Consider the following 24,124-nt stretch of genomic DNA (forward strand, 5'->3'; position numbering starts at 1 on the left):
GGTATCCAGATCCCACTGTTGGTTATTGGCTGGAGAGTTGTCTCAGACATGTCTACGTGTCTCCCGAACCCGTAGGGTCTACACACTTAAGGTTCGATGACGCTAGGGTTATAGGGAATATATATACATGGTTACCGAATGTTGTTCGGAGTCCCGGATGAGATCCCGAATGTCACGAGGAGTTCCTGAATGATCCGGAGGTAAAGATTTGTATATGGGAAGTCCTGTTTTGGTCACCGGGAAAGTTTCGGGTGCTATCGGTAACGTACCGGGACCACCGGGAGGGTCCCAGGGGTCCACCAGGTGGGGCCACTGGCCCCAGAGGTCAGCATGGGCCAAGTGTGGGAGGGGACCAGCCCCAGGTGGGCTGGTGCGCCCCCCCCCCCACCAGGGCCCAAGGCGCCTAGGGTTTGGGGAGGGGGCGCCTCCACCTTACTTGGGGGGCAAGTTTCCCCCTCTCCCCGCTTTGGCCGCCACCCTAGATGGGTTTTGGGGCTGCCGCACCCCTTGGGGTGGGAACCCTAGAGGGGGCGCAGCCCCCTCCCTCTCCCCTATATATAGTTGAGGTCTTTGGGGCTGCCAACACATGAGTTTTCACCTCTCCCCGGCGCAGCCCTACCTCTCTTCCTCCTCGTCTTTCACAGTGCTTGGCGAAGCCCTACTGAATACCACGCTCCTCCATCACCACCATGCCGTTGTGCTGCTGCTGGACGGAGTCTTCCCAACCTCTCCCTCTCTCCTTGCTGGATCAAGGCATGGGAGACGTCACCGGGCTGCACGTGTGTTGAACACGGAGGTGTCGTCCGTTCGGCACTAGGATCTTCAGTGATTTGGATCACGATGAGTACGACTCCATCAACCCCGTTCACTTGAACGCTTCCGCTTAGCGATCTACAAGGGTATGTAGATGCACTCTCCTTCCCCTCGTTGCTAGATTACTGCATAGATTGATCTTAGTGATGCGTAGAAATTTTTTGAATTTCTGCTACGTTCCCCAACAGAATGATCCTAGCTATGCACATCAATAAAAAACCGAAGCACGGTGTTCGGTTATGGGTTGGCAGAAAATTTGAAGGGATAGGATTGATGCCCACAATAGATTGATGAGGCACTATTTTGTGGAGAATCCCACATACCCCGAGTCGTACTTTCATCGCCGGTTTAGGATGAGCACCGAGTTGTTCAGGCGCATTGCAGAGAAACTAGCGAGTCATGACCGGGTTTTTCAGCAGAGGAGGAATGTCGCGGAGAGCTCGGGCATAGCACCTTTCAGAAGGTGACAACCGCTTTTTCGTACGTTGGCATAAGGTATCTCCGCTGATCTAGTTGATGATCACTTGGCCATGGGTGAGAGCCAAGGCATCACGTGTGTCAAAGCGCTTCGCAGTCGAAATTGTGCAAGTGTTTGGCCCGAAGTACTTGAGAACTCCCAATGCTGAAGACGTCGCAAGGCTATTGGAGATGAACAAAGCTCGCGGTTCCCATGTATGCTTGGCTCAATAGATTGCATGCATTGGAGTTGGAAGAATTGTCCAAAGGCATGGCATGGCCAATTCCACGGACAAAAAAAGGGTTCCACTGTAATCCTTGAAGCGGTAGCCAATCAAGAGACTTGGATTTGGCATGCTTTTTTGGAATGTATGGATCTTTGAATGACATCAACGTTGTTAACCGATCACCAATGATGAGTAATATTGCAAATGATGAACTGCCACCGGTGCAGTTTGTAGCTAATGGTCGTACATACAACCATGGCTACTATCTTGCAAATGGCATCTACCCAAAGTGGCAAACATTTGTGAAGCCGTTGAAAAAACCAGAAGGTAAGAAATATCTTGATTTCCACAATGCTCAGGCGGCGGCTAGAAAAGATGTGGAGAGAGCTTTTGGGATTTTGCAAGCCTAATTTGCTATTGTGAGAGGATCGACTAGATTTTGGGATCAAAAGATGCTTTGATACATAATGCACGCTTGTGTGATCATGTACAACATGATCATCGAGAATGAGCGTGGCCAAGATGTAGACTACTCTCACTATGACCTCTTGGGACATCCCATGCGAGTGCGACGGAGGGCTGAAAGGGTGGCCCATTTTCTTGCCTCCTATCATGTCATTCGACGTCCGGCAGCGCGTAATGAACTCAAGAAGGATCTCCAAAGAGCATCATGATTTGTGTGTTTGATGTTGTATGTTGAATGTTGTATTTCATGAAAAATACTATTTGTTTGAGTTGTAATAAATTTAAGTGTTCATTTTAAACTTGGTTGAATGATGTTTGTGATTTATTAAATTATATATGCCATGTCTTTGTTTTGTGGATATGTTGTGGCAAAATGCAACAAATTTGATGCGCCGGCTGCTCGTGTGCGCTGCATTTTAGCACAGCTGCTGGAGTCAGCGCTGCGCGCCGCGCCAAACCTGGTGATGGGCGCGCCGCAAACCAGATTTTAGCGCGCCGCGTGTTGGGCGCCTGTTGGAGATGCTCTTACATCAGTAAGTTAACTTGGCTAGTAGTAGTTGGCCTTTTATTTCAGTATAAATTTTAATTAGGAACTTTTTGTAGTGAATTATGAATTGTTTATACATGAGAATTTGCAAAATACTAATAATATTTAAAGAAAACAAATTTTGCAATTTTCCACGTGAATTATGGCGGTATAGATACATAGCAAAAAACAAAGCTTTACACTAAAAAATATAGCGTTTGAAATTCGAATACACAAACTTCAAATCCTGGACCCGCCCCTGCTCCTCTGGCCCCACAAACTCCCAACCCATCCGCCACACAAGAGACGAGCAACCGCAGGCACGCTCACCCGCCATGCCTCCTTTGGCGACAGCTGCGGGGAATAATGGCCGTCGTTGTGCGCCCCTTCACCCACGCCCCACTCCGACGCGGCGACCTCATCCCCAACCACACCATCTGTCGCGTCATCCAGAACTGGCGCGTCGTCAACCGGTCCCGCGGTGTCAAGCAGATCTCCTGTCCAGGCTCCAAGCCCCCCTCGAGGTCGTCGAGTCCCCGCGCGCCGGCGTCGGCGGCACAACCGCCCGGTGCGCATCCGCGGTTGCCGGGATCAGGGCCCTCGCCGGGGACAACAAGCAGAATCGGCGCGGCGCTGCTTCACATCCACCAAAATGGGTCACGAGCTCGCCACGATGCCCGAGTCCACTTGTGAGCACAAATTTAGATGGGAAGGCCGACGAGACCGTGGAGTGGACGAGACCGAGTCCACGTACTATGGAAGCATTGCCAAATTGCCTACTCGTGATGGCATCAAGTTGGCTGCTAACGGTGGATACCGTCGCATCAACGTAGAAAACGACCCCCAAGTGTTGGTTAATCCATGGAATTCTGCTAGCTATGAGAGCAGACATGGCGCGACCATTCGCCACGAAATCACATACTCCATCCGTTTCAAAATAGATGACCTAATTTTATATTAAACCTAGTATAAAGTTGAGTCATCTATTTTGAAACGGAGGGAATATTTGAATAAGGGCTTTGATAGTTTTTGTTTTGGCACATGTCTGAAGTCAATGAGTCTGTCTATAGATTTGTAAAGCAAGCCTCCGAGGATATATGGTGTCTTTGGTTGAAATATGTATTGCTCCATTCCTTCATAATTATATTCACATCTCCTGCGATCCTCATGTGTCATGAATAAAACCTTTGACTGAAAAATGGCCGCTCGAGATGATGCGGTCCCATCAACTGGGATTGACTGATACATGGGGTCGCAGACCATATGGCCCGCATGACCCTAGGTCACCTCACGTCGCGTCAGCCAATCTAAGAGCCTCTCCAACGGTGTACATCAAAACACCTGTAAATGTCCATAAGAAGGAGGTTTGTGGCCGTCCATAACTCTACCATGTAGCCGCCCAACATCCCAGACCCACACAAAACCCTCGTCGCGCATCCCTCTCCAGAAATGTCTCTGGACATTCATGTCGGTCCGCCGTTCCAGAGCGGGCATAAATGGACGACAACGGTCTTGCCGACGTGACCGGACGGCTGACTGATGCCGCTTCACCGCTTCAATGCGAATGCGGAGAAAAGTGGCGCCGACCAATCCGGCTATTTAAGTAGGACGACCGTGCCGGCAAACCTGACATACCATCCTCTCGTTCATGCGCTCCTACATCTCCTCTCCGCCGCACTCCGCTACGCATTGATGGGAAAGTCCGACGACGGCTCCTGGTGGTTCTTAGTGCCCACGGGGGTCCACGAGGTCGTCCGGATCATGGCGCCACCAATGCTCTCTGCCCCTCTGGGCCCATCAGCATCAACCACTCCGTCGGCGGCCACGGTGATGGAGGAGGTTGTGCTCTCCTCGAACAACGAGGAGTTGCAGCAGTCGCCCCTCCTCGCCGAGGCCGCACACAGGGACGTATTCGTCCCGGCCAGATGCTGCTCTTGATCGAGCAGTCTCGCCACGACCATGGTCTGGCGCCTCCCTCGCCGACGCACAACGTCCACGTCAACCAGGATCCACCCTCGTCACCGGCACAACGCTTCCACGACATCCAAATTGAACACACTGCATGAAGGATGAGCCCTCGTTGCCCCAACGTAGCACGGGCGGGCCGTTCTTGCAGCCGGCCCGCCGCGTAGATTTCGATGCGGCAGGAGCCGGTGCCGTCATCGCCACCTCGTTGGTCCGGGAGCCAGTGGGCCTGTGAAGATGGAGGAGGCGCCCGACCCGATCGCCAGCACGCGGGGGCGCCTCCTCCACTATCTTGGACGTGGTGGCGAGGGCGGCCACTCCTCGCGCAGCATGATGGGCCGACAAGGCGGCCGTCGAGCAGGCACGCCGGGACTGGGTCCTTGCGGACCCCAACCTTATGTTGGCTTGGGCCAAGGACACGTGTTGGACGACGCACTGACATTCGCCCAATGTCGGTGCTAGATCAATGACCAGCTCTTCAAAAAAGTAATGGTAGAGTCCAAGCATGCCGGCCATGTTCTCGCCAAAGGGCAGGGTCGGGCGTGCCGGAGCGGCTTTCATGGACGACCGTCGTCACTATTGTGCTGAGCGCTTGTGCTAGGCGGCGGGGGCAGCCAATCGGCTGCGCCGCGAGCTCCAGGCGGCGGCGGATCAGGACTGTCGTGACCCCGTACGAGCCCTTCGGTCATTGGAAGGACGACGACGATGACAATGACAGAGGTGACGCCGGCCAGGGCTGCCACACGTATGAGGTCACCGTCCGATACCTCATATTTTAGTTAAATTTCGCCTGATGAACTTCATTAAATCTCATCCTTTCGAGGGCAATATATTTCAAAATTTAACAAACATTGTCAGATTCGCATGAATTTTATTCAACGCCGGTTTGAAATGGGGCAGACAGTTTTTTTTTTTGTGTAAAATGGGGCAGACTGTTGTGCATGCAGTCCGTGAGCGATGACCTCGTTGCGGCCCCTGCGCACGCGGCTCCGCCCACGGCGCTGGAATCGTATCGGTGTCGACGTGGCCCCGTTGCCGCGCCGCACCGCACCGCCTGGCTTTGTCGTCGTCTGGCCCAGAACGCCGCCACGCCGCACCGCGCACCATCACGAACCCAAAAGTCACCAACCGAGAGCCCGACTTGTGAAGAGGCGACACGGCCCACCAGCCAGCCACGCCGCTCCCTCCCCGCTTCGCGATCCCCTCCCTTCCTCCCCCTCCCCCGCGGTTGCCATGGCGGCTACGCTCCTCCGCCGGGCGCTCCAGCTCCGCCGCGCCCTCCCCTCTCCAGCTTCCTCGCGCGCCCTCCTCCCCGCGGCCTCCAGCCGTCTCCTCTCCGTCACCGCCTCCACCCAGCAGAACACCGCCGGCACCGCCATCGACCTCTCCAACGACGAGAGCCGCCGCCGCCTCGTCAACAGGTGCGTTTCCCAAATCGCTCCTTCGAGTCTTCAGCCTCTGGGCCGCCAAGTACGTTTGCTGACTGGGAGGCCGCGTACGTCCTCGTATACCCGCGTGCGTGCGTGCAGTCTGATGTACAGGAGCAAGCAGAGGGGCTTCCTGGAGCTGGACCTGGTGCTCGGGACCTGGGTGGAGCAGCACGTCCGCTCCATGGACGAGGCCAACATCCGCTCCCTGCTTCAGATCCTCGACCTCGTGAGCTACCCCGCCCTGCCCTATCCCTCCCCTCTTTACTCATCTACCTCGTCATCTCATTGCTTTTCTGTCTTACGATGGTATCTGTGACATACTTCAGACTAAAAAATGCAGCTAGCAGGGATATCCTTGGTTTCTGAATAATCTCTATCCAGTGCAGTGCAATGCTAAGAACATACTGTTTCTTTGTCCTGGATTTATGACTTCAGCCTGTTTCTGTTACGCTTGACCCAGTTAAATTGGTCCCGAACCACCCCCCGCCGGTTTATCTGTAATGTGCTGGTTAAAATTTGTTAATGGGAATAATCAGTGTTATGTGGGGGCATGCTGCAAGTATCAGATTAGTGGCTTCGCAAGAATTGACTAGACAAACACTTATGTCACATCTCATGTTCAGGGTTTAGTGTCAGAGATCTTACCTATGTTCCAGCCAGTCTTCCTCGAAAGCACATGCGTGTTAACAATGTTGTTCCTCTATAGTGCTACCTATCTGATTTTGTTGTAAACCATTGCATAACCTAGTCGTGTTAGATTTGCCCATCTCTTATGATAACAGTATGTAGAATCACCAGCTGAACGTGAACAGAGTGTTGCTAGCTGCTACACAAAATATCTAGTTTGGTGCGGTATCTGCCCTGTCTGTGTCTGCACGAATTAGTTTCTTGATGATCAACATAATCAGATAGTCCCTCTGTCCTAATTCACACATGGCGCCCACACATTTCAGTGTTCAACTTTGACCAATGAAACATCGATTATGTGCCACAAAAATACTACCGTTAAATTTGTACTAGAATTTTTTTCCAGTGATATAATTTGTATGGCACATTACTCATATATTATTGGTCTAATTGATGGTCAAAGTTAAATCACAAAAAGTGAGACCAAGTTGGGGTGGAGGAAGTACCAATTTCACCCCCCATCAAGTTTTATTTTATAGACCAATTTTTTGCATGGTATTGTTCATACCCCCTTTAGATATTTGGTGATCACAGTTAGAGTTGACATTAGAATCTTGGCTACAATTCTACTCCCTCCGTTCCCAAATAATTGTCTTTCTAGCCATCTCAAATGGACTACAACATACGGATGTATGTAGACATGTTTTAGAGTGTAGATTCACTCATTTTCCTCCGTATGTAGTCACTTGTTGAAATCTCTAGAAAGACAATTATTTAGGAACGGAGGGAGTAGTTTGTAGCACCGTAAGATATTCTTCCAGATGGTACAGTAATTTTTCCTTCCCAGCTCATATATAATTTTCTTTCAGAACTCTCTAGTGTGTAGATTATGTTTGTTACCAGTTGATCTTTAGTGCTACTTCTATACATTATGGCAGTCCTTTGCTGCCTGCTGCTTTAATAATTCATGAACCCAAGTAAACCTCTGCATAACCCGGCGGTGTTAGACTTGTCCATCACTTATGTTGAATCGTCAGCTCAAAGTGAACTGAGCATGCTACTCAAAATATCTAGTTTGGTATGGTAGAATCAAGGTATTTTTTCGAGGCCAAGTTTTTGTATTGTCTTGTTCATATTCCCTTTAGTTATTTGGTGATCACCGCTAGTGTTGACATTAGAATCTTGGTGCAATTACAGTTTGTAGCACTGTAAGATATTCCCCTAGATGTGGGACAGTAAACCTTCCCAGCTCTTTTTTTGGGAACTCTCTATTGTGTAGATTAAGTTTCTTACCAGTTGGTCTTTGGTGCTACTTCTATACATTATGACAGCCCTTCGCTTGGAAAAAACATTGACAGTCAGTAGCATCAAAACCGGAAGAGATGTTTTTAGTATCTATACACTTGGAAAGTAACTGCCATGACCCAATGACATTCAACCTCCGGTTGCCAACTCTCATGGTCATTAAGGGATCACTTCGCTTCTTGTATATTGTTTGTGCAGATTGCAGTGTCTAATCTACGACCGTTTGATTCTTCAGGAGAACCCAGACTTGTGGAAATGGCTTACTGGTCAAGAGCAACCGCCAGAGACTGTAAACTCTAATCCTGTATGTCATACCACAAATAACTATTCTTCTGCCCCTCTAATATTTTCATTGCTTCTATACTAAACGAATTGTGCCCAAATAGGTATTTGCTGCCATTAAGTCGAAGGTCACGGATAACCTGAGCAAGCACTCTTCCCCAGAGACCCGGTCAGCGCCTGGCCAGCCTTGGGTGAGAGGGTGGGATGACAAGGACAAGAGGGGTCTGGATGGACCCAAGTATGGAAACCAGTGATAAGGTGCTTGAAACCATTATCGCAGTCTTAAAACTCAGCTTGTTATCCTCGGTGTGTATGATGCTTGTGTAAATAAAGCAAGTCATGGTTAGTGATGCGCTATGATTTGTATTGTCATTTGATTTGTGCTAGTAATAAGGTTTCACTTGTTCCCGTTGAGGGAAACGTGTCTGACTGTAGTGGTAATGTGCAGCCAAATGTATCTCCTTGTTCCAGATCGGAGTTAACTATGTATGCACAAATCACTGGCGCATTTTCACTAAATTCAGTAACTGTGATGTATGTGTTATTTAATATCACCGAAGGTACTTTTTAGGCCCCTAAGTAGATTTTGGTATTGATGATGAGCAATTAAGAGATTAATGTGACCGTTAAGTTTGAAATCAGATTAGTCCCAAGAGCAAAGGTTGCAGAGTATCTATTGCTTTCTTGTATGCTCGTATATTACAAGGTGTCGAACCCTAGTTGTATATTTACAGAACTTAATTTATCTGCATCCCTAAATTTGCTAAAAAAAATACTCCTGGATTGTTTGCTTGTATGCTCATATATTAAAATTTTAGTCGCCTACACCCCCTCCATCCTCTTGACATCTTTGATCCTTCGATCATATATTATGCCAAAGTTAACTAATGTAGAATAGATACATCATACATCAAGCATTGCAATACAAATACTTCAGATCTTCATGTACAGATCGTTTATTCAACTCTTATACAGAAAAACAAAATGAAATCTCATAGCGATCACTCATATATTGCAAAAGAATAAAGATCAAATGAAAGAATAAGATGATGCAACTTTCAGATTATTTTTGGTACATGAGGAAATTACTTCAAGAGAAACTGTCTCTCTGGATTCACGGAATGTGCGAAATTCTTGGAGAAGATGTCACTGTCTCTGCCACTCCACAGAGACGCAGAGCCTACGGACCAGCCGGTGCTTGCTGGGCACGCATCACCATTTCCTCGGTCGTAGTTCCTATGATCTCATTTGCGCGCTTCAGCGGAACGCACATGATCCTCCCGATCGAGTCCTGGTAGAGAAGTTTATTGAAAGAATCAGGAACTTCGAACTTTGAAGTTTCCATAGAGTAGCTTTTGGCAATCTTACCCGGGACACAATTCCAAGCTTTTCTAGTTTCTTCACAGCATCAACGACGTCGAAATTGCACTCCACGCCAAACTCTTCCTTGATGAGCTGTTCGCAACGTGAATCGAGGTCCTGCAAAGATCAGCTAATTCATATGTCAAGAGCACAAATAGCATGTCATCTTTGTGCAAAATCTCCATATATGATACAATCAAGGAAAAACCGTATAGCATGGTCCTACAAGGGAATATTTTCCTTGATAAGAACACCTGTACTGTAAACATGTGCATTTTAATCAGATGTGAGACATTCAGTAGCTTGTGTGCGAGGCTGTTCTTCTCTCCCATATTGATGAAAACAAGAATGTACACAATGAAAAATAAGTGATGCTGACTAACTGAGTATTCAGGTAACTTAGTTTCTGCAAGTTTAAATCAGATGAAACCGAGATGCATCTATAGGAAAATTAGGCTGCATCAGGATAATATCCACTGAGCACATCAGAAGATTCTCAAGAACATTGGTGTCAAAGGAGGAAACTAGGGAAAACTGTATATGAATGAAATAAGTATGACATAGGAATTAGCATCATGTAGACACACTTACCTGTATAGTTGATTTTCCTTGCTCCATCAGAATGTAATAAGAAACAATGACCTCTTTAACCTGTCGAGGAGTTTGTGATATGTCAGCACCGCATACAAGACATGTAACACACAACAAAGAGATGTGCTCGGGGATCGATTAATACTTCTTGCTGGATCACATCGTCACATAAGTGTAGAAGTGTTCCTTTCCCACTGTCAAGCTGCTTGTCATACATCGATTTTGTGATTAAATTTTGGTAAGTCACCATGTTTGCCTGAAATCTATTTGACAGAAGACAAATTTATCACATATCAGCCCAGAAATTCACCACATTGGTAAAATAAGAAGTAAGTTTAAATCTGTTACGTGAAGTAGATCTTCGCACAGTATCCAACCAAAGCAGAAACTATGGCCGTCACAACCCATATATCAGCCTTTGGCATTTCTAGAGAACCTACTAGAGTGACCTGAAAAGAAAAGGCAATTGATATGGTCATCAAAGAGAAACTCAGTAGAATGTTTGGTATCTAAAGCACCAGAGACATACCAAACCAAGCACCGCGGAAATAAGGAACAAGACCCAATCCATTGGTGTTAGACTAGGGTTCTTCTTCTCTGGCTACAACATATATATAATGGGGCCAGATATGTCAGAGAGGAAATAACTAGAACCTACCAAAATAAATAGTATGTGAAGAACACACAAACACATATGAATGGCTTATATGGTAAATCATATTACCAGAACTAACTCCATGTCAGCCATTGGAATATTCTTGAAATGCTTTACAAATATTCCTCGGTCTTTCTTAGTTTCTTTGCTAGCCCTCCTGTGATATTACGGTCACAGCACAATAAGCAATTGCATCAATATGTCAACACTGAAGATAAGATATTGCTTCATTTTTAAGCATATAAGGGAAGGATGTTCAGAGGGAATTACCTATATACCACGATTATCCTTTCGAATGTAGGCTCCTGAATTGTCATCTTTCTTAGCAGATTCCTTATGCTGCCGTAAGAAGGAGAAACACTCAATTGATAGCGAGAGTTCAACTTTAGTCTAAATTTTTTACTGTCAAGGAGAGTCCTAATCTACTACCTCAGCTCCATTTTTTCAAGGCGTATGCGCTCAACAAAGAGGTCTGCTGGCCCTTCGTCATTGACTTCGTCAGTCTTCTTTGTGTCTTTCTTTGGCTTCAGATGCCGCTTCCTAGAGAACAATTTCTCAATCCTATTTGAAATAGAATTGTCATATTAAATGATAAGTCCAGCTTAGAAGGAAAAAACATGCTGATTCTGGATCAAGCTATCATACATTGTGACTCTTAGCAAGAATCTCCAGGCTCGAGATATGATCACATCAACTTTCTCCATAAAGAAATAATCGGTAGTTTGGTCGATTCCAATGCCTCGCCGGAAGACAATATACTACAATGTATGGTTGATGAGATCAGCACTCCTATACAAGAATGGTTATAAAGAACCGGGGAAATGCTTTTTAACATCAAAACAAACTTTTACATGTCGGTGAGGTATGGATATTAAACAGAAGCTAACGAAACCACCAGAATGAAGGGAAGCAAGGGAGGAAGAGGTTTTGGGCGGAGAGATGGCTCTGGCGACTGGCGAAGCGGGCGCTGCGGCAGCCCGGCCGCCGCCCCCTCCCCCGTCCCCGCCCTCGAGCCCCCCCCCCCCCCCCCCGCCGGCGTCCGCCTCCCCCGTCCCCTCGCCGGCCCCTTCCTCTGGCTCTCCGCGGCTACTGTGGGCCGACGTTGCCGCTGGCCGCCCTGTCGTGTGCCGGGATCGGGTTCCCCCCAAGGCCCCGCCGCGGCCGCCACCTGACCTCGCCGGCGGCCTTACTCCCAGGGGTGGGAGTTCGGTCGCCCGTGGGTCGGGACGGCGCCGTCGTCTTCCTCCTGCCACCTCCCCTGCACGGGGGATGCAAGGCGCAGCCTTTGGGTCGGGGTTGCCCCCCCGGCGGCGTCGCGCTGGCAGCTGGGGTGTTGCCGGCCGCGCTGACCGGGGCCCGACTCTAGCCTCCTGGAAACCCCCGATCATGGCCGTGCCCTCCTCTGCTCCGCCCTCCTCTGCCTCGGCCGGTCCGACTCCGACATCCCCGCCCGAGCTCGCGCCGGTCCTCCCTCGTCGGACCCCCTTCCGGCCCTTCTTCCCCTCCCGTAGGTCTACCGGGCCCCAACCTCATGGCCGCCCCTCCGCCCCGCCTTCCCCTCGCCGCCCCCGTTCGCCCCCGCCGGCGGCCACCGTGGCGGTGCTCGGGGAAACCCTAGCGCTCCGCTTGGTCACCCCGGGACGGTCGTACCGGGCCGCTGTGATCCTGGGCCGGCCCACGGGCCTGGTTGCAGCCCCCCCCCTCAGGATGGTGGGTGCGGGTTCGGCCCATGGGAAACCGGCCTCGGCGGCTGGGGTGGACCGGCTAGGCCGGCTGGATCTATCCCGCCTGGCCCAAGCTCGCCCCCTGGCGACCGAGGGCCCATTCAGGCGTTCCATTTGGCCGCCCGTAGGGTTCCCACGCCCCCCACTCCTCCCCCCTCCCGCGCCGCCAGCCCCCTGCCTCGCCCCGGTCTCTGCCGTCCCGTCCCGACCCCTCCTCGCCGGCCCCGCCGTCCTCCTCCCGCCCGCTTCCCCCCCTCACCACCCATGACTCGGGAATGGGGGGATGAAGCGGGGCGCCCCAAGCGTCGGGCGGATGACCGCCGCGACCCTCCCCGTCCCTCCCCCGATGGCCAATGCCGCGAAGACGATCTGAGGCAGCAGCTCGCCTCCCGGCCGGCTCGGCGCTCCCCGACGCGCGAGTCTCGCCGCCCCTCCCCCCGCCCCTCGCACCGCTCGCCGGTCCGCGGCGACCGTCGCTCGCGGTCCCCGGCCCGCCGCTCCTCCCCTAGGGCGGAGTCCCGGGATCGTGGGCGGTCGCCGGCCGGGGAGACACGGTCGGCCTCGCGTCGGCGGTCCCCGTCGCCGACACATCGCCGGGACCGGTCCCGCTCCCCGCCCCGTTCCCTGCTCGTCGCCAACTCCAACAACTCGCAGACCACCCGGCGCTACCAACCGCCCCACACCTAGGCTGCGTTCCCGCCGTCTAACGGCGGTAATGGCAACCGGGGGCGCCAGGGACCCAAGAAGAAGAAGAAGCCCCCCCCCCCGTGCCCTCAGGCTGCCGCATCCACCGCCGCCGCAGCTCCCCTTCCGGGCTCCAATGGCCCTCCCGACGCCCCCCGTGCTTCAACTGTGGCCTGACCGGCCACTTTCAGGTGGCTTGCCCCAATCCCCCGACGTGCTACCTGTGCAAGGATTCCGGGCATCCAGCGATTCTCTGTCCGGATCGCCCGGTGACGGAGGAGATCATGATGTATGGCCACGGCATCGAGGACATGGCCTTCTTCCACATCGAGGTGCCAGAGATCCCCCCTCCCTCCCCCTCGCTGATGGCGATCGTGACGGTCGTGGGCGAGGCCGTCGCCACCCCGGTGCTGCTTGAGGCTGAGCTCAACCACTTGTGCAGATGCACGTGGGACTGGCAGGTGACCCCCACCGCCTCCAGCGCCTTCTCGGTGATCTTCCCCGACGCCATGAGTATGGGATTCTGTACCCGCAGCAACAACATCACCCTGGCCCTCAACGACATTGTGGTGAACATTTCTGAGCCGCGTTGGGATCCCAAGGCCGTCGCTGTCCTGGACACTGCGTGGCTCCTCATCTCCGGCCTGCCAGATGTGGCCCGGTCTGAGCGAGTCATCCGCAGCATGTCAAAGATTCTTGGCAAGGTGGTGGTGGTCGACGAGCTCTCCTTACGCAAGGAGGAGGAGGTCCGGGTCAAGGTGAAATGCCTGGACTCCTCCAAGCTCCACGTCACGATCCGTGTCTTCTTCAACGACGACGGCTTCGACCTCAAGATTTGCCCCGAGCACCCGAACCACGTCGGCCGCCCCTGCTTCTCGGATGATAGCCGCCTGGGGGGTGGCCCAGCTGATGCCGACGACTCCCACCGCCGACGCTCACGCCACTTCCGCCTCGACGACCCAGGAGAGGATGAGGACGGCTCGGAGCACTCCCGCTCCCCCTACCGCGAGCTATCCAACCCACCAGCGGGTCGTGGTGGCTCCGGGGCGGGGCGCACTCGAGTGTCGGCCGCGGACCTCGTGGTGGCCCTCCGCTTGGACACCCCAACGGCCAGGCCCTCTCTGTCTCCGTTGGAGTCGGCCAGTGACATCTCCAGTGTGGGGCTTCTCGTTGCCCCTCCATCGTCGCCTCGCTCCCCCTACACCATCGCCGCTCGTCACTACTCGCCGCCGGGGCCGGACCCTCCGTCCCCCGCCGGCCTGACCTCCCCGACCTCCCCGGCCCCCACTGCTGGAGGCGGATGCGAGGTCCCCGTTGCACCTACCTCGCCCCCTCCTCCCGCGGGGGTCGCGGCCGGAGCCAACCGGGAGCTCGCCGACCCGCTCGCCCCGTCGGTGGCCTCCGTCGGCCTCCTCCCCTCGCCGACCTCCCCGTCCGCCTCGGTGGCTGTGGACGTCTCCTCGCCGGCCTCCGCGCACCCCCCTCCGACGGTGGCGTACGCCAGGCGGACCCGCTCCACCTCGACGCCGGTGACGTCCTCCCGCCGCAGCGCCCGCCTCGAGGCGGCACGGCCGGCCGACTCTCCGGCGCCGTCCATCGCCGATCGCGTGGAGCTCCGCGCGGCGGTCCAGAACCTCGAGTCAGGTGCGGACTCCGACCTTCTCAGTTCCTCCGGTTGTTCATTCTCCGCTCTTGAGGCTGCTCCTCTTGGCCACCTCGCTAAGGTGGCCAATGACTCGGCCATAGTTTTTAGGGGGGAAGTTGGTCCCCCCTTAGAACAGATCGCGGCCATTAGGGCCCAGGAGATCCTAGACGGCAAGCTTGCCGAGACCCGAGCCCGCCTGCTTCGGCCCCCCGAAGGGACGCCCATCCCCCTCGCGGGCCTGGCCCCTCCGGTGGCCGACGGATTGGTCCGTGGATGCACCCGTTCGCGCACTGCAGCCCTCCGCGCCCAAAGCGCTTCCCGTGTGCTGGGGTCAAGCAGCCCCCCGATGGGGGCTTAGATGCGGGCCCTGTTCTGGAACATCCGCGGCTTCGGCCATGATGGCCGTCGCCGCCAACTCATAGAGTACATTCGTGACGAACGCATTGACATCATCGCCATCCAGGAAACCTTGCGCACCGAGTTCGCCCTTTAGGAGCTTGAGCGCCTTAGCTCCCACCTCTTCGCTTGGCACTGGCTCCCTTCTAGCGGGACCTCAGGCCACTCTGGCGGCATCCTCTTAGGGGTAAAGGATACCACCTTTGAGGTGGGTGGCATGGACCGGGGCAAATTCTTCGTTAGTATGGAGATCTACGAGCGCGCCCTAAATTTCAAATGGGAGGTCATTATTGTCTATGGTCCGGCTGACCACCGCCGCTCCCCGGCCTTCCTAACAGAGTTGCGGCTGAAGATCTCCAACTCCCTCCTCCCAGTCCTAGTGGGCGGAGACTTTAATCTCATCCGATCCCCGGATGAGAAGAATAATGACCGGATCAACCTTCCTCGGATGCAACTATTCAACGATTGGATCGCGGAGCTGGGGCTCAACGAACTTGATCGGACGGGTGCCAGGTTCACCTGGACGAACCGACAGATTGTCCCGACACAATACGTGCTGGACCGTGTCCTAGTTTCCCCGGAATGGGAATTACGCTGCCCCCTGGCTTCGCTCCGGGCTGTCACCCGGATCGGGTCCGACCATGTCCCCCTCCTCCTCTCCACCGCGGACGAGCGGCCCCCCACCGCGCCGCGATTCCGGTTCGAACCCTTCTGGCTCAATCAGACCGGCTTCCGGGAGGCTGTTGTCGCCCGCTGGAATTTTGCCCGCTCTGCTCCCCATCGATCCATGTCCGCCATCGACTCGTGGCATTTCTGCGCCAAGCTTGCCCGCCAATTCATGAAGGGCTGGGGGGCAAACCTTGGCCGGGATCTTAGAGAGCGCAATAAGGCCCTCCTGTTGGCTATCCAAGCCCTAGACGCCCGCGCCGACTCGACCGGGATCTCCCCGGATGAGTGGATGCTGCGTTACGACCTGGAGGACCAGCTATCCACCATTTACACCGACGAGGAAGCCTACTGGCGTCTTCGGGGCACCCAGAGGTGGGTCCTTCGGGGAGATGCCAACACCGCCTACTTTCAGGCGGTGGCGAACGGCCGGCGTCGTCGTAACTCCATCCACTACCTATGGGATGGCGACAATCCTATCGTTCTCCCCTCGGCCATCCGTACCCATGTAGACGGCTTCTATAAAGCCCTATTTACCCCCACCCCGCGGGGTGGGGCTAGTCTGGCCCCCGACATTTGGTCGGGTGCGCAATTGGTCTCGGCTGAGGCCAACGCGGCATTAGTGGCCCCCTTCGATGAGGCCGAGGTCCTCGCTGCCATTAAGGGGATGAACCCCTCCTCGGCCCCGGGTCCGGATGGTTTGCCCGTGACGTTCTTTAAAACGTTCTGGGATACCGTCAAGCCGGAGGTCATGGCTCTGTTCGAAGAATTCTATACGGGCTCAATGGACCTTGGACGTCTCAATTATGGGATCGTGACCCTCATCCCCAAGGTCCCGGGCGCCTCGGATATTCGCCAGTTCCGTCCAATCACAGTGATTAACGTGATCTTTCGGATCTTGGCCAAAGGGTACGCCAATAGGGTGACCCTTCTAGCTGACACAATCACCCATCCGAATCAATCCGCCTTCATACAAGGCCGATTCATTCTCGATGGCGTGTTAGTTTTCCACGAGGTCCTACACGAGGTCCGAGTAAAACGCCATCGCGCGGTCTTTCTGAAGCTAGACTTTCATAAGGCCTATGACACGGTCCACTGGCCATTCCTGCGTGATGTTCTGCTTCGCAAGGGCTTCGACGATCGTTGGGTGACCCGCGTCATGCAGCTTGTCTCCTGTGGCCGTACCGCGGTAAACATCAACGGGGACATTGGACCCTACTTTCCCACCCTCTGTGGGGTACGTCAGGGTGACCCCTTCTCACCGTTCTTGTTCAACATGGTGGTCGATGCCCTGGCATCCATCTTGGATAGGGCTAAGGCTGCTGGCCATATTCACGGCTTAGTTCCCCACCTAGTAGGAGGGGGAGGGGTCTCCCTCCTACAATATGTGGATGATACCATTATAATGGTTGAGGGATCCGCACTAGATATTACTAACCTGAAGTTCCTCCTCCTGTGCTTCCAACAAATGTCAGGCCTAACCATTAACTTCGATAAGAGTGAAGTGATGGTCCTTGGGTTCCCCTTGGAGGAAGCACAGGCCATCGCTAACCGACTAAACTGTCGGCTGGGTTCTTTCCCCACGACCTATCTGGGGATCCCCATTAGCGATTCGTGCCTCACCGTGGCTGATCTTCGCCCCATGGTGACCCGTATGCAACACCGCGTTGAGCCTTGGAAAGTGCGCTGGCTATCTAAGGCGGCCCGCGTGATCCTTATCAACTCTTCGCTTGCTAGCCTCCTTTGGTTTCTAATGAGCTTCTATAGCCTCCATGAAACCCTGCACCAAGAGATTGCCAAATACCAATCCAGATTCTACTGGGCCGGCGAAGGGGATAAGCAGAAGTATCACATGGTCAGATGGCCAGATATATGCAAACCCAAGGACCAGGGCGGTCTTGGGATTTTGTCCTCCCGGCGCATGAACATTGCCCTCCTGACACGTTGGCTCTGGCGCATTGCCAATGGAGATGGGGGTCTCTGGCTCACGATAATCCAGAACAAGTACCTGCGTGGACAACCTCTCGCAGTTTGTCAGCGCTCTGGCGGCTCCCAGTTTTGGCAAGCCGTCGTCCAGCTGCTGCCTGTTTTGCGCATTGGCACTTCCATCTCGGTGGGTACTGGGTCCTCGACCCTGTTCTGGCTTGATAGATGGCTGGGAGACACCCCCCTAGCTGCCCGATTTCCAGTCCTCTTCGACATTGTTGTTAACCCTCGGGTCTCTGTCGAGGCGGCCCTTATTGACTTAGGGCGCCTCACTTTCCACTGCCCCTTCGGCCCCCTTGAGATTGCGGCTTGGGATACCCTACTTCAGGACATCGCCCTCCTATCGATGGACGTTACCGACTCTCCGGACGCCATCTCCTGGCGACTGGAAACCTCCGGCCGCTTCTCCACAAGATCCCTATACGCGGCTATCGCTCCATCGACGGCCCCCGAGCCCTTCAGTTTGATTTGGGACATCCGCCTGCCCCTGAAGATCAGGATCTTCCTGTGGCAATGGATCCGCGGCCGCCTCCCGTCCGGCGTGGAGGTCCTTAAACGCCATGGACCTGGGGATGGGATGTGCCCCATGTGTGGCACGGTAGACGATACCAACCACATCTTCTTCTCGTGCTACACGGCACAGTTCCTTTGGTCCTGTTTCCGCGAAACGGTTGGGGGCCAGTGGCGCAACACCAACGTCCCTGACCTGCTCGCGGAAATTCAGGCATCTCCCCCTCGCTACAGGCATATTAGATGGCTTTGCGTGGGGATCCTTGCCTGGACGCTATGGACTGTCCGCAATAAGCTAGTCATCCAGAAGGTGCCTCTTCGGCGTGCTACTGACTCCATCTTTAAATTGTGTGGTTACTTGCAGCTCTGGCGGCCGCTTAGCCGCCCACAGGACCGGGACGCCATCAGCACCCTCCTCGACGATCTTCGTTCGATGGCCTTCCGCCTGGCGCCCCCGCTCCCCCCGCCACCTTCGGAGCCAGACTAGACTCCATGTCTCTCCCGGCGTGTGTGCCTTTTTGTTTCTCTTTTAGGGCTTGTTGAGCTGTGCCCTCAGCATTAACCCTATCGTACTTATCTGTCTGGAACTTTCGTGTGTGTGCGTGTGTGTTCTTGAACCTTGTTGGATGTTGGCTTGGGCATTTGCTTTATATATAAAGCGGGGCGAAAGCCTTTTTCGGCAAACCACCAGAATAAAATGGTTGGTTTTTTCTTGAAAGTAAATATACAGCACGTGCCCAGTAAAGTTACCTTATCAGCAAATGCTGGTAGGTTATCATGTGGGTGCTCTTTAAAGTACCTGCTCAACAACGTTTTGTCGACCTGTAATTGTTCATGAATCAGTCAATATCGATAGGCGCAATCGTTCTGATCCTGATTTGGGACTATTATAAAAGTAGCTTCTGACCTTCGATTCGTCAACCTTGATCGGTAGGTTCAGAAGATACTGACCAGAATGAGCTACTTCATTCTCTTCATCAGACAACAACTTGAAGTTGCTCTTGTCCATTATCTACTTAAGACCAAAAAAATACATGGAACAGTGGGAGTTTTGGTTATTGGCTAGATAAAATGTGGCAAATCACATTTATTTAGGATCGGAAGGTACGGGTTGTGATCCAACCTGAAAAAGGTACGTTAAGAAATTGAGTTCAAGAGTTTCAGTTTCATCACGTGTCAGGCTCTGCTGCTCCAAACTCTTCTCACCAGAAACAGGATCGAATAGGGCGTATAGTTGCTGAACCACAGAACAAAATATTCAGCTGCAAGAGACTTTACCAACTCGGAGACAGTTATGGAATGATAAAAGAAGGTAATAGTTGAACATGCCTACCATTAGATCCTCAAATTGCAGGAGATACCAAGCACGTATAGTGTACTCCACCCTCCTACATAGCTTCATAAACTCGGCACGGTCTTTATCTTGCTCTGAAGAGGAAAATAAATCAGGCACATGCGCGAGTTACTGGAATGTAGAACTGTTTTAAGAATCCTTCTTTCAGTTTTAGGGTAATGTTTATGGCCTCTACGTCCGGCCGGTAACTGAAATGCAATTCGACTCATGAACGTACGAGACAGAGATCTGCGCGAATGATTTTGTAAGTGGCACTCAGTAGGTCATATTAGATTGCAAAAGAGATTACAGAACCACAATACATCCTGGTTCAGTCAAAAGCTTATATGACCAACTGACATATAAAACCTGAAAACAGTCAAAACTCCTGAGAACAGTAAAAAGAAAAAGAGAGGCCAACCTTTCTATGGTAATGGAATGTAGAACTGTTTTAAGAATCCAATCTTTCAATTTTAGGGTAATGTTTATGGCCTCTACGCCCGGTAACTGAAATGCAATTCAATTCAAGAACGTTCGAGATAGAGATCTGCGCGAATGATTTTGTAAGTGGCACTCAGTAGGTCATATTAGATTGCAAAAGAGATTACAGAACCACAATATATCCTGGTTCAGTCAAAAGCTTATATGACCAACTGACATATAAAACCTGAAAACAGTCAAAACTCCTGAGAACAGTAAAAAGAAAAAGAGAGGCCAACCTTTTGGGTTTTATCGAAGAAAAAGTAGGAAGCACATAAAACAGTCCCACTTCTAAACTATCAGGAATTATACATTGGATGTCTAAATTTTTCCATGTACTAGCAAACACTTATTGACTAATTAACTGAAATGTTGCAGTGCACACACAGATACCCCATATTAGCTGATGCAGAAAATAATGGAAAGATCTGATATCTGATCCATTGGTAAGTACTTCCTGTCTAATAATAATAAACTAATGAATGCGTGAGATTGAATTGGTGAACCAGCCACCATGCACTCTCAACCCTAACTGTCAGGGATTGCCCAGCCGTGCATCCCAATTAATTAGAACTGCACAAGACATTCATTCAGAGAAACACCTGACTGGTCTCCCAGTTTTCAAGAAATGCGACGCCTCTAGGCCCAACGGACGATCAAACGAAATGAAACCGAAATGAAAAAAGCGGAGACGGATGGATCAACGGGGCGGGGGAGGCGATACCGATGAGGTAGGAGAGCTTCATGACGAGTTTGGGCTTGAGGATGGGGATGACGGACTCCCTCTCGAGCCGTATCACCTCCTTCACCACCCCGTCCTTCTTCTCCTTGGCCATCGCCTCCGCCGCCGCCGCCGCCGTCCCGGGCACGTCCGGCTGCCTCCCCAGCGCCTCCACCTTTGGCGCGGTCGACATGAGCGACGCTATATAGCAGCAGCGCCGACCGGGATTGTTCGAAGCTTGGGATCGAGGCAAGGAATGGCGTCGGGGCGCGGCAAGAAGGAACAAAGCGATCAGCGACGTCGAGGGCGTTCGAGAAAGGGAGGGCCTTCTCCGACCGTGGCACGAGCACGAACGGTCTGTTGGGAGGGCCACCCCGAGAACCTCACAATTTGTGCTCTCATCCTTCAATAGAACGCAAATTGAATTCATGACCCTCGACAACGTTATACTTTCGTTTTCAGGAGTGCCGTTCCAAACTATTTTTAGACTATTTTCCACCTCGTCGTCTCCTTCATTCATATATCATCATGCCCACCTCACATGAATTCCCCACACTCATGTGACCACTTTCATAGCCGGTGACCTGCCCGGAGATGAATTCACGACATTAGGGTCTGTCAAACTACTCACAACATAAACAACCTTTATACACAAACACACCACTGACCACACGTAAGTTATTACATATACAAACGCTTATTATTCTGCGAATTAACAAATTCAATACGAACAACAATCGCCGGCTACTAGTCTTAGTAGCTTAAATACATGTGCGTTGCAATGGGGCAACTTTATTCTAGTGGTTCAATGTCGGAAGATTTTGATTGGATTGAGATTGAGATATGTTGTGAGAGGGTCAGAGACGTCGAGGACATTAGAGAAAGAGAGAGCCTTTTCCGACTCGCGGCACAAACATGAATGGTCTATTGGGGCCATCTGGAGAACTTCACAATTTGCGCTCTCATCCTTGGAAAGAATGCAAATCGAATTCATGATCATCTCCTCAAGAACGTTACTATTTTTATTAACTTATTAAGAAACAAAAAGTATAAATTAGCTAAGCACACTTACTCACTAACATAGCACCTAGTGAAGAGTAGATCCATCGAGCTTAGGAGCAAGGAGTCACCTTGTCCGCCTCGCTGTTAACAGCAATGTTGTCTCCTACTACAAGAATAATCTGTTTGAATGGATGCACATGACGTCAAACCTTGGGTTCGATCCCTGGTATGTTGGAGGTACAACTGCTCTCGTAGTCACCCAGTCAATTAAGCAATAATTCTATATTACTCAGGAGATCAAATAGGAAATATTTGTGAGCCCTAGCCTTTGTCTTTTGATATTGGATCTACAATTATAGTCTCCCCATACCAAGTAAACTAGATTTATCTAGAAGCTACAAGTTGTTGACCATACCGAGTCAATTTCATACATCTTGATGCTACAAAGGTTGTACATATGCCAAGTACATTTAGGCTTACAATTTTTTTACCATTCCAGGTAGATATGGCATATCATGAAGCTACAAAAGGTTGGTCACACCAAGTAGATGGTACATTGATATTTGAAGACATGAGAGGTTGGTCTATTGAATTTGAAGCCACATGAGTTTTGTCACACACCAAGTAGTTGGCACATTAATATTTGTTGGCCACACCAGAGTAGAGATTGCTGGTCAACGAGACGAGATGACACCGTCCCTCTTTCGTTCAAAGAAACCATATCATTACCTTTTTCTTTGGTATCCGGTTGTTGGATAGTCGTGCGAACCTTTTTGAGCCCCGGCAAGCAGCAACCATGTAGCCCGCCACCACAATTCGCATGCTATGAAGCAGTCACTTTCGGATGGAAGGAGGGCGGAGCCAAGAAAAACAGTGGTGGTGCTATGTGTATGGGGGGGGTGCATTGCCCTTGCCCTGGAAAGAAGTGTGAAGTTAACTTTTTTGAAGGTCTTGAATGGGATCTTAATATTGGTTATATGAACTGTGATTAGATGGTGCAAAATGGGCGGTTATATTGATTGGGAACACCCTAAGATCTCTTTCAAGAATGGTTTTGGTTCTGAACTTGCATCATCAAGATTGTGTTCGAGTTGAACGCTCTCAGTGGTTGTGGCCCTCTGGCGGACGAGTTTATGGGAGGGGACTGAGAATGACCAATGCAACATGGCTCATCCGTTACACCGCCAAAAAGGGCTACGAAATCTATGGGTGGGAGCTCGGTATGTTCTCCTAGTGTCTAGTCCATTTCTCTTGGTACTCTAACCCAAGATGGAATTTCAGTTAGAGATGACAAACTTTCTTGAAAATGCGTAGGAAATAAGGTCGGTGGCAAATGCACTGGAGCCTCGATCGTCGTTGACTGGTACCGTGACCATGCTGTGGAAAACATATATACCAGGCGACAGCTCATCGAAGCCGCTGGTGCTCGCTCAAGGAGGCTAATTCAAAGAAGGCTGGTTCGATGGGTTCATCGTCAAAAACAGTCCAGATATGGGCAGTGTGGTCACCCACCACATACTATCCGGGAGGGAGGGGGGCATTGCCCCCGTCCCTCGAAAGAAGTGTGAAGTTGATTTTTTTAGTCTTTGATGGGATCTTAATGTTCGTTATATGAACTGTCCATTGGATGGTGAAAAATGGATGATTTATATTAATTGGGGGCATCCTGAGATTTCTCTTCATGCATGGTTTTGGTTTTGAACTTGTAGTGCCAAGATTGTGTTCGAGCTAAATGCCCTCTGTGGTTGTGGCCCTTTGGCGGATGGGTCTATGGGAGGGGCCTGGGAATGACCAATGCAACATGAATCATCCGTTACACTGCCAAAAAAGCTATGAATCTATGGGTGGGAGCTACGCATGTTCCTCTAGTGTCTGCTTCATTTCTCTGAGTACCCTGAACTGAGATGTAATTTCCAGTAGATGATAGATTTTCTTGAAAACATGCAGGAAATGAGGCCGGTGACAAAGACATCTTAGCCTCGATCGCATCCGAGTACTACGCCAAAGATGAGTATGCCAAAAAAAAGATGAGTATGCCAAAGGCGTGAGCGTGGCACTACAAGTTCAAAACCAAAACCATGCATGAAGAGAAATCTCAGGATGCTCCCAATTAATATAAATCATCCATTTTTCACCATCCAATGGACAGTTCATATAACGAACATTAAAATCCCATCAAAGACTAAAATAATTAACTTCACACTTCTTTCAAGGGCTGGGGGCAATGCCCCCCCCTCCCCCCCTCCCCCCCGGATAGTATGTGGTGGGTGACC

The 24,124-nt window shown here is 51.6% G+C and overlaps 2 protein-coding genes across 2 annotated transcripts; one reads left to right on the forward strand and one right to left on the reverse strand.

Moving 5' to 3' along the window:
- The first annotated feature begins 5,551 nt into the window (after positions 1 to 5,551).
- On the forward strand, positions 5,552 to 8,650 carry LOC123113731 (succinate dehydrogenase assembly factor 2, mitochondrial). Its single transcript, XM_044535040.1, has 4 exons — positions 5,552 to 5,873; positions 5,982 to 6,108; positions 8,050 to 8,118; positions 8,201 to 8,650. The coding sequence occupies exons 1-4, from the start codon at positions 5,686 to 5,688 to the stop codon at positions 8,348 to 8,350; spliced, it is 534 nt and encodes a 177-aa protein (XP_044390975.1). The 5' UTR covers positions 5,552 to 5,685; the 3' UTR covers positions 8,351 to 8,650.
- Positions 8,651 to 9,036: 386 nt separating this feature from the next.
- On the reverse strand, positions 9,037 to 21,226 carry LOC123113730 (uncharacterized). The gene is made up of 15 exons (XM_044535039.1): positions 20,853 to 21,226; positions 19,649 to 19,743; positions 19,439 to 19,552; positions 19,223 to 19,327; positions 19,066 to 19,137; positions 11,350 to 11,462; positions 11,134 to 11,265; positions 10,975 to 11,043; positions 10,774 to 10,861; positions 10,579 to 10,650; positions 10,398 to 10,498; positions 10,195 to 10,312; positions 10,050 to 10,109; positions 9,465 to 9,575; positions 9,037 to 9,387 (listed from the first exon to the last, which is right to left on the reverse strand). Exons 1-15 carry the CDS (start codon positions 21,040 to 21,042, stop codon positions 9,277 to 9,279), a joined length of 1,551 nt encoding a protein of 516 aa, XP_044390974.1. The 5' UTR covers positions 21,043 to 21,226; the 3' UTR covers positions 9,037 to 9,276.
- Positions 21,227 to 24,124: the final 2,898 nt, after the last annotated feature.

This window comes from Triticum aestivum, chromosome 5B, assembly GCF_018294505.1.
Source record: "Triticum aestivum cultivar Chinese Spring chromosome 5B, IWGSC CS RefSeq v2.1, whole genome shotgun sequence".
NCBI lineage: Eukaryota > Viridiplantae > Streptophyta > Magnoliopsida > Poales > Poaceae > Triticum > Triticum aestivum.